At 46.8% G+C, this 15394-nt stretch overlaps 2 protein-coding genes across 4 annotated transcripts in view; one reads left to right on the forward strand and one right to left on the reverse strand.

Annotated features, from left to right (window-relative positions):
• The window catches only part of LOC115545147 (zinc finger SWIM domain-containing protein 6), a 50939-nt gene extending 39014 nt beyond the window's left edge, over window positions 1-11925 (reverse strand). For both annotated transcript variants that reach the window (XM_030358024.1, XM_030358023.1), the window contains exon 1: window positions 11202-11925. In XM_030358024.1, the coding sequence (XP_030213884.1) occupies window positions 11202-11628 (427 nt within the window). In that variant the 5' untranslated portion in view covers window positions 11629-11925. The remainder of the gene's footprint in view (window positions 1-11201) is intronic.
• Window positions 11926-13275: 1350 nt separating this feature from the next.
• On the forward strand, window positions 13276-15221 carry smim15 (small integral membrane protein 15). 2 transcript variants are annotated; one of them, XR_003977064.1, is made up of 3 exons: window positions 13276-13435; window positions 13941-14667; window positions 14849-15221. XR_003977064.1 is itself a non-coding variant. In XM_030358152.1 (2 exons), exon 2 carries the CDS (start codon window positions 13960-13962, stop codon window positions 14182-14184), a length of 225 nt encoding a protein of 74 aa, XP_030214012.1. In that variant the 5' UTR covers window positions 13276-13435; window positions 13941-13959; the 3' UTR covers window positions 14185-15219. The 2 variants fall into 2 exon arrangements, 1 of the variants encoding a protein (XP_030214012.1); XM_030358152.1 differs by having other exon boundaries at window positions 13941-15219.
• Window positions 15222-15394: the final 173 nt, after the last annotated feature.

Here is a 15394-nt window from a genome sequence, read left to right on the forward strand (position 1 = left end):
CACCCCTCCCCCACACAAACACCTCCACCCATCTGTTTGCCCCCCCCACTCTGTGGTGGTTAATGGTGCGGGGACCCAGTGTGGAATATAGAACAGCAGGAGATGGATGTGGCACCAGGAGCTCCGACCAGTCCCGTAGGTCCCAGACCAAAGATTAACTAAATATTAGCTGACAGGAAAAGGCGAGAGAGAGAGAGAGAGAGAGAGAGAGAGAGAGAGAGAGAGAGAGAGAGAGAGAGAGAGAGAGAGAGAGAGAGAGAGAGAGAGAGAGAGAGAGAGAGAGAGAGAGAGAGAGAGAGAGAGAGAGAGAGAGAGAGAGACACACACAGCTGCTGTGCCGGTGCCTGCAGGAGGACAAACGACCCACACTGTTTTTAACCCCATCCGTTCACCGGAGGGCACGATAGAGAGAGAGAGAGAGAGAGAGGTGGGAGAAAGAGAGATAGATGGAGAGAGAGAGAGAGAGAGAGAGAGAGGTGTGATCAACACACAGAGCCATGCACCAGAATAACACACAAATGATGCATTGGGCACACAGAGTGCACCGAGTACACACGCATCAACCCTACACGCACAAACAAATCCGTGACCAGAGGCACCATGGGAAAAGGAGTCCGCTAATCACATTCTCCACTCCTCGTCTGGGCCTGGCCGGGGAGGATGGGGAGGAGGGAAAAAAGGAATAAATCTTTATTAGAAGATGTGTCCCTGCCATATCGATCGGCCGTCCTACCCTCCCCACCTCTTTTCCTCTCTCTACTCTCCTGTTGTTATTTTAGGCGTGCGTCGGCCATCCGGTCCAATCCAGTGAGGTTGTGCATCAGAGAGAGCCATTAGCCAGCGCTACCTAGGTCGGCCTGTTGCGGGCTGGAACCAAGGGTAGGGGGGGGGACGGTCCAGAGAAGGGTGACCAGTCAAAGCAGACCACTCGCCAGCCACTCGTCTGCCTACCGGTCCAGCGGTCAGGCAGCCATGATAGGCAGTCCGACATAAAGGGCAACGAACAAACTGCGACAGAGGGAATGTAGAAGTCTTGTTGTACAAGCGCACAACTGATGGGCCTCAACCACACCACACAAAGACAGGGGAGGGGGGTGGGGGGGGGGGGGGAACGGTGTTTGCACGGACCGGCAATCGAGCGATGGACTAGTGCCGGAACGATTAGTTGTATACGGAAATATCAGGGTGTACGGTTCTGAACATAAAACTCAAAGCAAAGGGCATCATAGCCAATAGGAAGGACTACTGTTCACCTCACCCTCATCTAGCCGGTGGTAAACAGAGTGGGTCTAAATGTAGAGGCGGCGATAGCCCCGGAGATCTGGATGGAGGCAGCCAGCGTTGGAGAGGGGCAGCGCGGTACAGGGGGAGCCCGAGCTAGCTGAGCGACTATAGCTTTCCTGTGGGAGTTTAGACACAGGAAGCACTATGGAAACATGCTGTATCTAGATAGCGGCCGCGTAAATAAGATATGAGTTTCTATTGCCTGGCTTGGGAATGAAATTGGAAAATTGAGAAGTGGAAATAGCAAGAATGGCGGTCGGGGGGGGGGGGAAGGGGGTTTGATAAGCAGTGAGAGAAGAAAGAAAGAAAGAAAGAAAGAAAGAAAGAAAGAAAGAAAGAAAGAAAGAAAGAAAGAAAGAAAGAAAGAAAGAACTCCTTCAAGACGAGAACTCTTCAGAAGGGCTAACTAAATTCCTTAGTCTGTTGAAAGCTTACCCCTCCTCCCCCTCTAGAGTCTCTCATTCTCTCTCTTTGTCTCTCTCTCATGCCTGAAGAGCCTTTTTCGCTCTTTTCAAAGTTGCTCTTCCACAGAGGAGTTAAATGCATGTCATACCACACAACAGAGGCATCCTCGGACACTGCAATCGGCCCAGCCAGAAGCCCACATGCACACACGAACAATAATACGTCCTTCAGCGAATAGCTCATTGTGTTACAATCCTTCAGGTTACACACACACACACACAGACACAGACAGAGAGACAGAGAAACAGCTAACAGACCAACTGGATTCTTATTTGGTATAGTAGGAAAGTAGAACGAATATCCTTTGAATCCACATGTGACAGCTACATAAGAACACACTCAACGTATGCATTGCATCAAGCAACCGATCCAATAGCAACAGCATACAAAGCGAGAAAGCAAGAGACCTCTTCTACAACACAAACTCACACACAGTAAATTCTGTCAGTTAGGGGATTTTTAATGAAAAACGATTGGACAATGGCCCTGGCCTCTGCAGAGACGGTCGGGCCAGATTGAACTTTCACCTCCCCAAGTCCCAAGGGGGGCAAGGGAAGCGGTCAGCATGTGGCCAGTTCAAAGCTGTGGAGGGCCCATATAAGGAATGAACACCTCTAGCATGTTTTTTATGCGTATGTGTTTGTGTGTATGCGTGTAGGAGTATGTCTATGTGTATGTTTGCATGTCCATGTGCATGACCGTGTGTGTGATGGGGTCACAGGCAGGTAAGCCCCCATCCTCTGCTGTTATTTATTCTGAGGCGCCAGCCGCCAAGTCTCTGGCGCCCTGAAGGCATGAGACAAGTGTGTGTCTGTGTGTATGTGTGTGTGTGTGTGTGTGTGTGTGTGTGTGTGTTCGTGTGTGTGTGTGTGTGTGTTTGTGTGTGTGTGTGTCAGTGTGAATGAATAGAAACAAGATAGGGTGAAAATGACGGCCGGGAATGTCATGCACCATGTTATCATTAACGTGCCTCACCTTTATTCCTGGCCAACACACACTGCCAGGAGCTCTCCACGAGCCACAACACATGCATGCGCACACAGACACACACACACACACACACACACACACACACACACACACACACACACACACACACACACACACACACACACACACACACACACACGCACAAATCTATTTACAGTCAGAGAAAGAGCAAAGTAATAAAGAACACCTTTTAATTTTACCACATTACCTACGGCCACCCTCCTACGAAGTGTTTCCAACAATACAAAAGTTAAAAACTTCCACGTAGATGCGTGCCTACATGGAATGGAACCGCCTTTTAAAATAACACACTCAGATTCAGGTTTGTGTTTACCAAGCTGGACCTCTTCGGGACTCTCAACAATGTCCTTACCTAGTGAGGCTCCAGAATAATCGGAATTTGGGTTTGTTTGTCATGTCGGGCCAATTCTAATGATTAAAATAAGCTTGGATTCCAGGTTAAAGGCTATACATTTCCTCTTAGCACAGTGGACTGACCGCAGACAGATTACAGCTGGCAATGATTCACTTTTTCTGGTAAATGAACACAAACACACACATGCACTCTTGCTTACATACACAAATGCACACACAGTCAAGCACAATTCAATCAGTAGCCTTTCTGCTTTTTCGACACTGTGGTTTCATGCTTAAAGGAAACAAGCTGTTGAGGAATACAAGCATATGTTGCCTTTGTAATGGACGCACACGCCCGCAGACACGTGTCACACACATACACGTATGTGTCACACACACACACACACACACACACACACACACACACACACACACACACACACACACACACACACACACACACACACACACACACACACACACACCATATTCTGCAGTGTGCTGCTTTGTGCTTATTTCAGCAGCTTATTGGTGCAAAGAGGAATTCATTAGAAACAGTGAGAGGGAGCATTAGATAGGGCAGAATGCTGAGCGCTGCATTCCCCACTTGTTATTATTACCAGATCGAAGAGAGAATGGCAACTGGTAATACAAGTCATTAAATGAAATAGAAAAAAGGGGCTTTTAATAGGGCCGTGTCATTGTGGATTTAGTAGCTTATTCTTTCCCTCGGTCCTTTCTCTTCTTCATTCTTGCCCTCTCTCTTTCTGCCACTTCATCTCTCTCTCTCTCTCTCTCTCTCTCTCTCTCTCTCTCTCTTTCTCTCTCTCTCGCAGCGCGGCTGTATCGAGGAGTATATAGAAAGAACGAGAGAGGGAGAAGGTGTTACGAAGCGAGGGTTGGATTCCTAGACGGAGTTGGCCGACGAAGGGGCTGCGCTGACGTACGCCCAGCAGCCACAGTCTGGGACGGCAGACGGACGGGGGGCTTGAGCGGGAGCAAGGAGAAAGCGCCACCACTGGATGGTTTGCTTTAGACAAGGGAAATGCACACGGGTTGCGTGGCGGAACACCGTGCATGGACTGTCTGCATCAAGTCAGTGTGAGGCGGTCTGATAACTCAGCTAAAAAGGTGCTGCACCCACACAGCTGGCACTGCAGGGCTCTGTGCACGGAGAGAAGGGTGGGCATTACGAATAGAGATTAAAGTGGTTTGGGGAAGGAGAGACATCGATGTCTGGGACGAGAGAGAGAGAGAGAGAGAGAGAGAGAGAGAGAGAGAGAGAGAGAGAGAGAGAGAGAGAGAGAGAGAGAGAGAGAGAGAGAGAGAGAGAGAGAGAGAGAGAGAGAGAGAGAGAGAGAGAGAGAGAGAGAGAGAGAGAGAGAGCTGGTAGGACTCAGGTACTGGCAAGGGACAGAAAATGGGACAATTAGAAGTGAGCTATGGTGAGAGCAGGGAGCTGGGCCGTCCAGAGGTCTGAACTGGTTGTGGGATTAGGAGATAGCATAGTGTAGAAATAGGAACTGGGTAGCTAGAAGAGGCTAAAGTAAGATATACTATCTGCTGGGAGTCAAACTATCTCTCTATGGGACCCTTTTGGTCTGCAAATAGCTTGACTTTTGCAGTTTTGGTCTGCATCTGTGAACAGGGTCGGCACTTGTGCTCACAGTCTGCAGCTGATGGCCATTAGAAATAACAGAGCCATTATCATTTCATCAGTGAAGAAAAAAACTGCTAGGTATTGTTGTTCAAGTTTTTACTTTATGTGCAACAGTAAACTTGTAACAGAAGATGGCATATTTATGGCTCCATTAATGTGCTATATGGTATCATATGGTTATTCCATAATAGTAGACATTAAATAAACTCTGACAAACAGATTGGCTGCCATCGATATCCCAGATAGAGAGGTATGTTTATTTGTTTACTGAAATGAAAATGTATAAATTCTAATATATGTGTACAAATGTCTTTATTGAGAATCTTTAAGATTTTTCATTTCAAATACACACAGCCATAGCACATATAACAAAAGTCTTAAAATGACATGGCCACTGAAAAGTGAGGGCTTTTGTTACCATGAACGAAGCCATGCGAAAGAGACAACACACATCGTCCTCCTCCTCATACAGGGACACTTACAGGCGGAGGCAGAGGTGGGTAAAGGAGAGGCCAGAGAGAAATAAAAATAATATAAAGAAATGAGCTGTTAAGACAGACGGACAGACAGAGACAGGGAGAGGGAGGGTAGAGGAAGAGGAGAGAGGACAGGAGTGCTGATACTGACAGTATAAAACATGAAGGGAGAAAGCCTGGAAGCAAGAGGAAAACACTTTGCCTAAAGACTGTGTCTCTCTTCACTTGGATAGCGGTCGTAGCCCCCTCTTTCCCCCCCCCATCTCCTTCCCCCTCCTGGAAGTCAGCTGTTTACACCAACTCTGGTGGGCTGAGCCATGTTTCCATGACGATTCAATCCCTGGATGGGCTGGGAGGCAAGGTGCCGTCCCTGAGCCCCCTGGACCCCAGATCCCAAACCATCAGTCCCTTCTGCACTCCTGCTCCGACTGCAGATCTCTGCAGAGCTACTCTGAAGCCAGTCCACTACTGTGAAGCCACTACTCAGACCGGCGTGGGATGTTTGCTTCAGGTTAATGTTGGCAGTGTTTGGTGTGTTCTAACAGGGACACAACATTTCTTGGTGGGATTTATTATGAGAAAGTGCATAATGGTAAACAAAATAGAAAAAAAGAATGGTGAAAAGGTGTCTCTAAGTGGCAACCATATGGGCTGCTTTTAAAAGGCCATGGTAAAAGTCTAAGATAAAGGTGCTCTCAGACCACCCTACTGGAAATAAACAGATACACCCACCCACATGAAAACCAGCCACATACACAAACGAAGAGAGAGAAAGAGAGAGAGAGAGAGAGAGAGAGAGAGAGAGAGAGAGAGAGAGAGAGAGAGAGAGAGAGAGAGAGAGAGAGAGAGAGAGAGAGAGAGAGAGAGAGAGAGAGAGAGAGAGAGAGGCCCTGCTAAACAAAAGCCATCATACCTAGACAGGGCCTTGGGGACGACAGGCCCATGTAAGATTTAAGTTCCAGATCTTAAATTCTGCACTTTGTGGACTAAATTCTTGAAATGTCGAAGTAGGTGCTTGAATAGTTCTTTAGAACGACCTTGTGAATTCTTGACCGAAAGAAAGAAGAAAGGAGAAGTATTTGTGTGATTGGTTGTGTCATAACCCCCCCCCCGCCCAACACACACACACACACAATGCATGATTGAATGTGCACCTGACTGTGTTCTTGCACAAACATGCTCAATGTCACTCTGCCTCTCTAAGTGGTCAAGATTTTTCTTGGGCACGTTATTCACGGCCTCTCCACAAGATGGAATATTTACTTGACTGTCCAATCTCTCATCTTGATCTCTGGGATTTTCTGTGTGCATGTTTGTGTGTGTGTACGTGCACACACACTGCACATGCAGCCAGCATAATAAATGGCGTGCTCTGCACTGTGTCCATGACCAATGTAGGAATTCAAACAGTTGCATGATAAATAAACACAAACGACAGTCAATAAAAAAATAAGTCTGTTGACAGACTGGTGCGGATGCATCATTTTCATAGACGTGACTTTTCCAAATTTCTGAAATCATCCATCTGTCATGAGGATGAGTGACGATGGAGTAGGATCATTTGATTTCAACAAATGAGTTATAAAATGTTGCACGTTTTGGTTAGAAAATCTAGAACATGTATGGGTATATTTACACACACATACACACGCTCACACACACACACACACACAGTTATCGCTAAAAAATGAGATGGGGTAGGGGCGGATGACATTCACACTCAAACAGGCATGACAGCTACAGGGATATTTTAGGCGAGGGAAGGGCAAAATATTACACACTACTGATCCTTACCATGCCACAATGGAAAATGCACTAAAATAGTCTCCCAAATGGTCCCGTTTATACTGCCTTGTAAGCTGAAGATAGAAGCACAGCTAAATAAATAAATACATGAATAAATAACAGCAGGCCTGCTCATCACTCAGATTTGGAGCAGAGGCATGATAACTTGACATGTAAATGTATGAATTTTAAAGAGAGGGAGAGAGAGAGAGAGAGAGAGAGAGAGAGAGAGAGAGAGAGAGAGAGAGAGAGAGAGAGAGAGAGAGAGAGAGAGAGAGAGAGAGAGAGAGAGAGAGAGAGAGGGAGAGGGAGAGAGAGAGAGAGAGAGAGAGAGAGAGAGAGAGAGAGAGACTAACGATGAGACTAAGATAAGTAGGCTGTGGCTCGAAGTGTATGCTAATGACATCACAGAGAGGAGAGAGAGAAAGAGAGAGAGAGACATATGCCAGGCATCAGTGTGTCACTCCTTAGGGATATGGGGCTTACGGTAACAGGATAGTAATAAGAGTTGGGGGTTGTGTGTGTGTGTGTGCGTGTGCGTGTGCGTGTGCGTGTGTGTGTGTGTGTGTGTGGGTGTGTGTGTGTGTGTGTGTGTGTGTGGGTGTGTGTGTTTGTGTGTGTTGTCGTCATGGGGTTTACCTCTTGGCACAATGTCCTAGAGGCAGACGAGGGATGATGGGGATGGGGGTGGGGCTTATAGACTTGAGGGGTCATTGGGGGTTGGTCAGGATGGGATGGCGCTGGAGGGGGTGGATACTGCAGCCGTCATAAATTAATGAACTTGACCCAGACACGACCACCAAAACAGGGTGGGGGAGGGGGGGGGGGGCACGCAGGGTAATGAAGTGCAAACATGCTTTGTCATGGCATGCTCAGGCCATTGGAGGAGACTTCTATAATTAGAGGACAGTGGGGCAGAGGAGAGACTGCAGCCTGCTAGCCCCCTCGCACTGGCTAATGCACAGCGGCCAGGGAACAGATGCTGTATGATAGGAGCAGACAGCGAAGAAGACACACTCACACGCTCTGTCTGAGTCACACGCAAAGAAAGAACAAGGAAAACCCCTCGAACCCGTTCCGCTGCCAAAACCCTAAAAAAGAAAGATCGCCCCTTTGAAAGCCACGAATGTTGACACATAACACGGCTATAATTGGCCTAATTCTGATGGAGCCGGAGTGCCAAGCCAACGTGTCTCTCTTGGTTTTGTATTATTCATTTTTCTACTGTGCACCGTGCCATTAGAAACCACTGGGAGGGGAGTGTTTTCCGGAGACTCCTACGATGACCAGGGAGTTTGAACAGAAACACTAAGCTGATCACGGAACGGTACGCGGGAGGATGTTGGTGGGGATGGAGGAGCGGTGGGTGAACACAGCGTCGTGCACCGGTGACGCTGCTACCGGCAGTATCTATAAAGCATTGGAGCCGAGGCAGCACTGAAAGAGGAGCATTCTTTTCTTATCCCACCTCTCTCTCTCTCTCTCTCTCTCTCTCTCTCTCTCTCTCTCTGCTTCGGTCTTCATGCGTGAATGTCGCTTCCTTCCCATCAGCAATACACGGTTTCTATTCTCTCTTTTGGTGTTTTCCGCCCACTTTCTCCCCCCTAGGCTTCTCTTCTATCTATCGTTTTTCCCTCTCAAAGAGGACCCCTCCCTACCGACCCATCACTCGCCGGCATTGATGTATGGAAAGAGAGAGGAGGGAAAAAAGTGTGTGATTAATGTCTTTCAGAGAAAGATAAATAATCACAGGAGACTGGGGGGCTGGTAGTTGGCCTTAGGGGAGTAAATATGGAGAGTTTTATAGCTGCTCACTTGGGAGGGAAGATGGGGGAGGAGAGAGAAGCATGGTGACGGGGAATCCATTCAAGTATATTAGCTCCCCCACCATCCTGCGTACACAATAACCCCCTCATCTCCTTTATCGCAATACTGTCTTTCATCAACACCGATCCCAGCTCACTGAGTACGCATGCTCACACACACACACACACACACACACACACACACACACACACACACACACACACACACACACACACACACACACACACACACACACACACACACACACACACCGAATCACTCACATACAGATATGCAAACATGCATGAGCTCATGTGTACACCACACACACACACACACACCACACAGATATGCAAACAAGCATGCATGCGCTTATGCATACTCTCTCTCTCTCACACACACACACACACACACACACACACACACACACACACACACACACACACACACACACACACACACACACACACACACACACACACACACACACACACAGCCCTTTCTTTCCCGGGCCACTGTATGTTTGATGGGCATGCAGTTTGTGATGTGGTTGACAGCTCCCTCCCATGATGCCCTGCTTTTAAGCCCGCCCCATCCTCCGGTGGCTGCCTGTCCCCTGCAGAAGATTGCATCTTTTATTTATCACTTTCGGTTCCTTGCCTTTATTTTTTCTAGCAAAAAAAAATTCAGGGGGTGAAATTGCAATCAACATAACATGGCCTCCGACTGCAGTACCCTGGGCTGTCACCCCCCCAGCCCCCGAGCATGCAGGAGACCGACAGCCTGTGCAGACCAAGACACACTTAGTCGCACACACACACACACACACACACACACAACCACGCTTCCCTTCTGTTTTTATCAACCCCCCGCACACATTGTCACATTCCCTCTCCACAAGTCACACACACACATGCACTCAAGCACACACAAAACCCAGAATGCCCATAGAACCCTATCTCCGTTAGTCGCCGACAAATCTTCAGACTGAATGTTTTTTTCTCCTTTGTAAATCTCCACATTGATGCACGTGCTTTCTGTGTGTGTGTGTGTGTGTGTGTGTGTGTGTGTGTGTGTGTGTGTGTGTGTGTGTGTGTGTGTGTGTGTGTGTGTGTGTGTGTGTGTGTGTGTGTGTGTGTGTGTACGTTTTTTCCAAGAGCTGAAGGTTATTCACTCACTGAAGCCTTGAAAAGAAAAGCAAATAAATGAGTCTACTGCTGGGGAATCTGGTGAACAGGCCAGTGAGAGCGAGAGAGAGAGAGAGAGAGAGAGAGAGAGAGAGAGAGAGAGAGAGAGAGAGAGAGAGAGAGAGAGAGAGAGAGAGAGAGAGAGAGAGAGAGAGAGAGAGAGAGAGAGAGAGAGAGAGACTGCCTGCTCGCCCAGCAGCCTGCTCCATGGCTACTATTGTGCGCTGCACATTCTCTGAGCCCACAAGAGCTGAAGCCATCTCCACACAGATTCTTTGCAAGGATGAGGAGCCAGTAAAGAAAGAGAGCGAGAGAGGGATAGAGAGAGAGAGAGGGGACACCAAGCAAGGGAGAGGGAGGAGGAGGAGGAGGAGGAGGAGGAGGAGGAGGAGGAGGAGGAGGAAGATCATGCATAAAATCTTGTTTGCAGAATGCATTACGATTCAGATGAACTGGTGAGGGTAATGGGATTAGAATCCTGAACCGTTTCCAAGGGTGGGAGGAAGGAGTGACAGCTGAGCCTATTGCACTGACGAATGCAGTGAAATATTGTGTCTCTGGCAAAGGAAGCTAGTGAGCCAGCCAGCCAGCTATCCGGGCAGGAAGGGGGGTTGCTCAGCTCTGAGCACCTCTGTTTACTTCCAGCTCTGCCACATATAATGCCTCTAGCAGATACGTGCATCCTAGCCGCTAGCAACGACCTATACCTCCGGCTTTAGCTGAACGCTCAGATGGCAGCAGAATAGCACCAATCTGTCTCACAAAGGTGTTTGGCAAACAAAATAGAAGCGCTGTGGCTTTAAATCGCCGTCCCTCCCACTCTTTCTAAATATCTTCTATTTAGCCAGCGGTGAAAAGATATGGGGGGCTTTTGTCTGCGTACCCATTGGTGGGGCACATAGAACTGGAAAGACACATAAATAGGAACAAAGTGCTAAGCTTCCAGTCGGGATCGCTTAGGGCAATTCAATGCGCTCTGCTCACTGGGTAAAAACAGCGAGAAGTGGGCTACTATTACCAGCTTCTCTGAAAATAGGCTATTATTACACAGCTATAGGGGTCTAGTGATAGCCTACATAATTCATAATAGACTACCGAAGACAGTCCACGCCTGGCAGTTCCACCACATTACAATATATGTGCTATAACCCGTCCCCCCATGTTATACACCGTGTATTAAAGCCCACTTACCGACTTGTAATACGTTGTCCACCCAGCCACCCTCTAAAAGAGTAACACCCCGCAGAAAAGGCAGTTGGGTATCGTCGGTATTGTCCCCGCTAGTTCCACTTTCCTCTCCCCCTGCGTTGAAGGAGGAATACATGCAGATCTCCTTCTCGCTTCTGGGAAATGACCAGTATACGATCCTCCTCTGGACGGGTTCTGGAATCCGCTCGAACCGCTCCTCAACCCTCTGGAACGGCCACTTCTCTGCCACTCTCCGTGCCGCGATATCGAGCAGCGATTCGGGGTTGTGCGTTTTTCCCGATCCTCCTAGAGCGGACCCCGCACCGCCACACAGGACTCCTCCAGCCCGCTGCCCCTGCCTGCATGCCGGGTTGTAACCGGGCCGGCAGCAGAGCCGCTTGGCTGGGGGCTGCTGGACTCGCTCGGCCATGATCGCACCGCTTCCAACCTGAAGCGCAGTTCCTCTCCGATCATATAAACGGGATAAGGAAGAGAAAAGGACAATCTCTCCGCGATTGTTTGCCGTACATGGAGAGACGGCCCTTATTCGGAAAGTAGGCGGCGCCTCCGAGTTCCGTAAAGTCCTTTGTGTTGTCAAATTAACCGAGATGGGTGGGATCCTGGAGCGCAGCCAGCGCACGAGTGGCGCTATAAAAGGAACTGGAGGCGGAATTCCCGAACGTCGGCAAATCCTTTGTGAAGCAGTTCGGGAGCGCGAGGGCGGGGCCCTGGCGGCCGACGGCCTTTGAAGTTTCCTTCTTGTTTGAGTTTAAAGGCGGGGACTAATCCATGGGCGGGCTCACAGTTTCCCACAGGCGCAAAGGGGGCAAAGGAGTTGAATATTTTCTTTCTGAGCCAGTGCTAGCAGCCTCTCCTTTCTTGAACGACATCTCCCCGGGTTGTTTTCAAGGTCTCAGTCAAGGCCCCTCAGCTGTCAGAGAAGAAATATTGCGGGATCAAGTGGAACATATGAACATGTTTAGCATTGGGGGTTCACTAGACATAGGCATACATAGCATACAGAATTAGTAGGCCGTAATTGACTCTGCAGCCCCTAATCCGGAAATAGCCAAAAAAATAAAACAGCCAGGGTTCTTTGAGGTCGGGCCAAACTATCGGTTTGACGTCCAACTGTGATGACTTGCTCTCATAGTCTAGTGAAGCCTGTTACCAACAAAGCTGGTGAGCGAAGCCACATTTACGAGCCTCCTCCCTGATAATGTGTACCATATACGTTTTATCGTAGCTGTGGTGGTCTACTATTTGCTTCTAGGGGGAATAAAGTCTGGGGCTGGGCTGCAGCTGCATTTTTCTTGAAATCTTCAGACACCAAGCTGGAGACTTGCAAAGGCTTGTTTGGATGCAAAAAAAAATGGCTTTAAATTATTGAATGTCTCGGTTTGAGGTATGTCTGGTGCCGTTTGAGAGAGAGAGAGAGTTGTCTGTGTTTCCAGCTGCCCCTCTCCTGCCCCTAGGAATAAAAGGCTGGCCTTTGAACTGTTCTGAAAGTGATCCATGCCTTATGGACAAAACAGATGTGTCTTAACCTGATTTAGTTTCAATACTTGCCCACAGGAAGCTCACAGCAAGCAGGTCCTCTTTTGTTATGGTAGTCATCTTTCTCAGCTCAATCGTATATTAGAGGAGAAGAGCTGTGTTTTTTTTTAATGTTTTTTGGTAGATGCATCATCCTATCATATCTTTCAATATATTCTTCTGACACTGGGGTTTGACACATAATTAGAATCCCCCGTCATAAAAGAGCTTTCTCGTTATACTTTTTACACACACTATATATATATATATATATATATATATATGTTTAGTAAGAATTCCTACATTTGACATTTCCAAAACATGCATATTTATTACAACAAACGTATATTATTGTTATTATGCTATTACTATTGTGGCACTAGCCTAACAGGCGTATTAAGGCTCTAAATATTAGCCTAGCATAGCAGCATACAAATATAATTTAATAAAATCAAAGAATATCAAACAAAGGTCATTTATTTAAAAGAGGACTGGTGTTTCATTACTTTTGAAGGGCTATTTCCAGAGTGTATCCTTTCATCCATTATTTTGAGGCCAACAGAGAACTACAACTCCCATGTTTTTAAAGGGCGCGTCATATCCAATCACGAGTTGACACTGTGTGACCACAGTTCCTGGTTACGGGCAGAGAGAGAGTGGCTATATACGAGCTCCAATTTAAAGATCTGTTATTTCAATAGGTGAGTGCTTTCCTCAACATTGTATGTATATAACGCCGCTGACGAAAACTACAACACATTTCCTATAGGCTTGCATTATATGGGGTGGTTTGACTTGGTCCTAAACTCCTTTTGTTCATAGATTAGTGTAGGCCGATTCTGACGGCTAGATTAGCTAGCTAAATTAGCAAACTCTTTTCGCAAGTCAAATGCTTTTGGAGAAGAGAATCCTTTAAGTAGTAGTAGCTTTATACATTTTAAGAAGCTTCAAATTTAACACAATTTTAGTCAGACGTATTTTAATTGTTAGGATATATTCCATTGGTTGGTCTCCTATCGGCTATCATTTCCTGGTCCCACAGCGTTCTCCTTCTCGTATCTTTGAGAAGAGCTCACCTTCTGCATCTCTTTAAAATATTACGCGTTCTGGTGTTCCTTGTCCGAGACCGCCTCCGATAGGAGTTGTGTTTTAATATATTTTTCCCTAGATTAATTAATGATAACCGCTTGTATCCGCCACTGACAGGTGCTGAAAACTGTTGACCATGATCGACGTGCGAGGCTGGGCGGAGTACGTGGTGGAGTGGGCTGCCAAAGACCCCTACGGTTTCCTCACGACGGTCATACTGGCTCTCACACCCCTCTTCATTGCCAGTGCGCTGTTGTCGTGGAAACTGGCCAAGATGATTGAAGCCCGGGACAAAGAGCAGAAGAAAAAGCAGAAACGTCAGGAGAATATTGCAAAGGCCAAGAGGGCCAAGAAAGACTGAGCCTCTGAGAAGGGCACGGAGGGATAAGCAATAGGAGGGAGCTAAATGGCCTGGCCCACGGCTGTATTTCCCTCCCAAGTCTTTCTGCCCCCCAGGACTCAGCCCCACTACCATTGCAGGCCCACAAGGCAGCTTTTGTGGGAGAAGAAGAGGAAAAATGCCCACAGGGCCCCAGGGCTGACAGACAATACTGCAGGGACGTGGCGCCTCCTCCTCTCTATGGGACTCTTGGTAGCAAGAGCACAGTGGTCATCTGTATAATTTGTTTCTGTGCAGAGATTCACTTTACATTGCAGCTGTTGCATCACCTTGCATTCCCTTTTTACCATTGATTTTGTTGATTTGATTGCATAGAAACTCGACTGGAAATGTCATTTTCTTCCAAATTGAAAGTATTATTACCAAGTGATTTTAATAAAGTGCTGGTGGGTTATAGTTATCTCTGGGCATTTAAATATAGAAGTGGATTACAATAACATCCAAGTGTCTTTCATTGTAAAACGTTTAGTCTCTAGCACCTTGTTGTGAAGTTAATTAAGGAGCCCTGAAATTATGCTACTGGTGCAAGCCATGAAAACCCCCCACCACTGAGCAAGACTGATTATTTTATCTATTCCATCACCCTTTTTTTTTATCAGATCTTTCATTCCGATTTGTAATCAAGTGAAGTAATTTTCTCTTAAGAAATTCATTCAATGACCACTGGAGCTGTAGTAAGATAATATTCAGTTAATTTATCTATATATATATATTTTCATTTACTGTTTTACCACCAGGTTTGAGTGTGTAGCTATTTCTAAATCTACCCTGCCCTGTGACGGTGACAAATGGATAGAATTTAGTATTTAATAGAAATTGGCCATCACAAGTTATGATGTAGTGATGACAAGTGATGTCTTTAATATTCTTGCTTTATCCAAGAAAGCCAAGAAAGTTCATTTTTAGAGTGATCCATTAACCAACTATTTGAACTTCAGAAGCATCAAGCAGCACATTTATGGTAATGTTCTTGATAAATGAACAATGATTTATTTTTGGATTTGTATTAATTTGACTTATTTGGTGTAAAATAACTAACACTAACTGCGCAAAAATATATTTATTGAAGTAAGATAAAGCTATTGTCAATTGTATCTGACTGTCAAAATACACAAAACCATTATCTACATACAACCAACATCAGCAGTGTCACAGAAACGTTTCCTACGAT

Source organism: Gadus morhua, chromosome 6, assembly GCF_902167405.1.
Source record: "Gadus morhua chromosome 6, gadMor3.0, whole genome shotgun sequence".
Lineage (NCBI taxonomy): Eukaryota > Metazoa > Chordata > Actinopteri > Gadiformes > Gadidae > Gadus > Gadus morhua.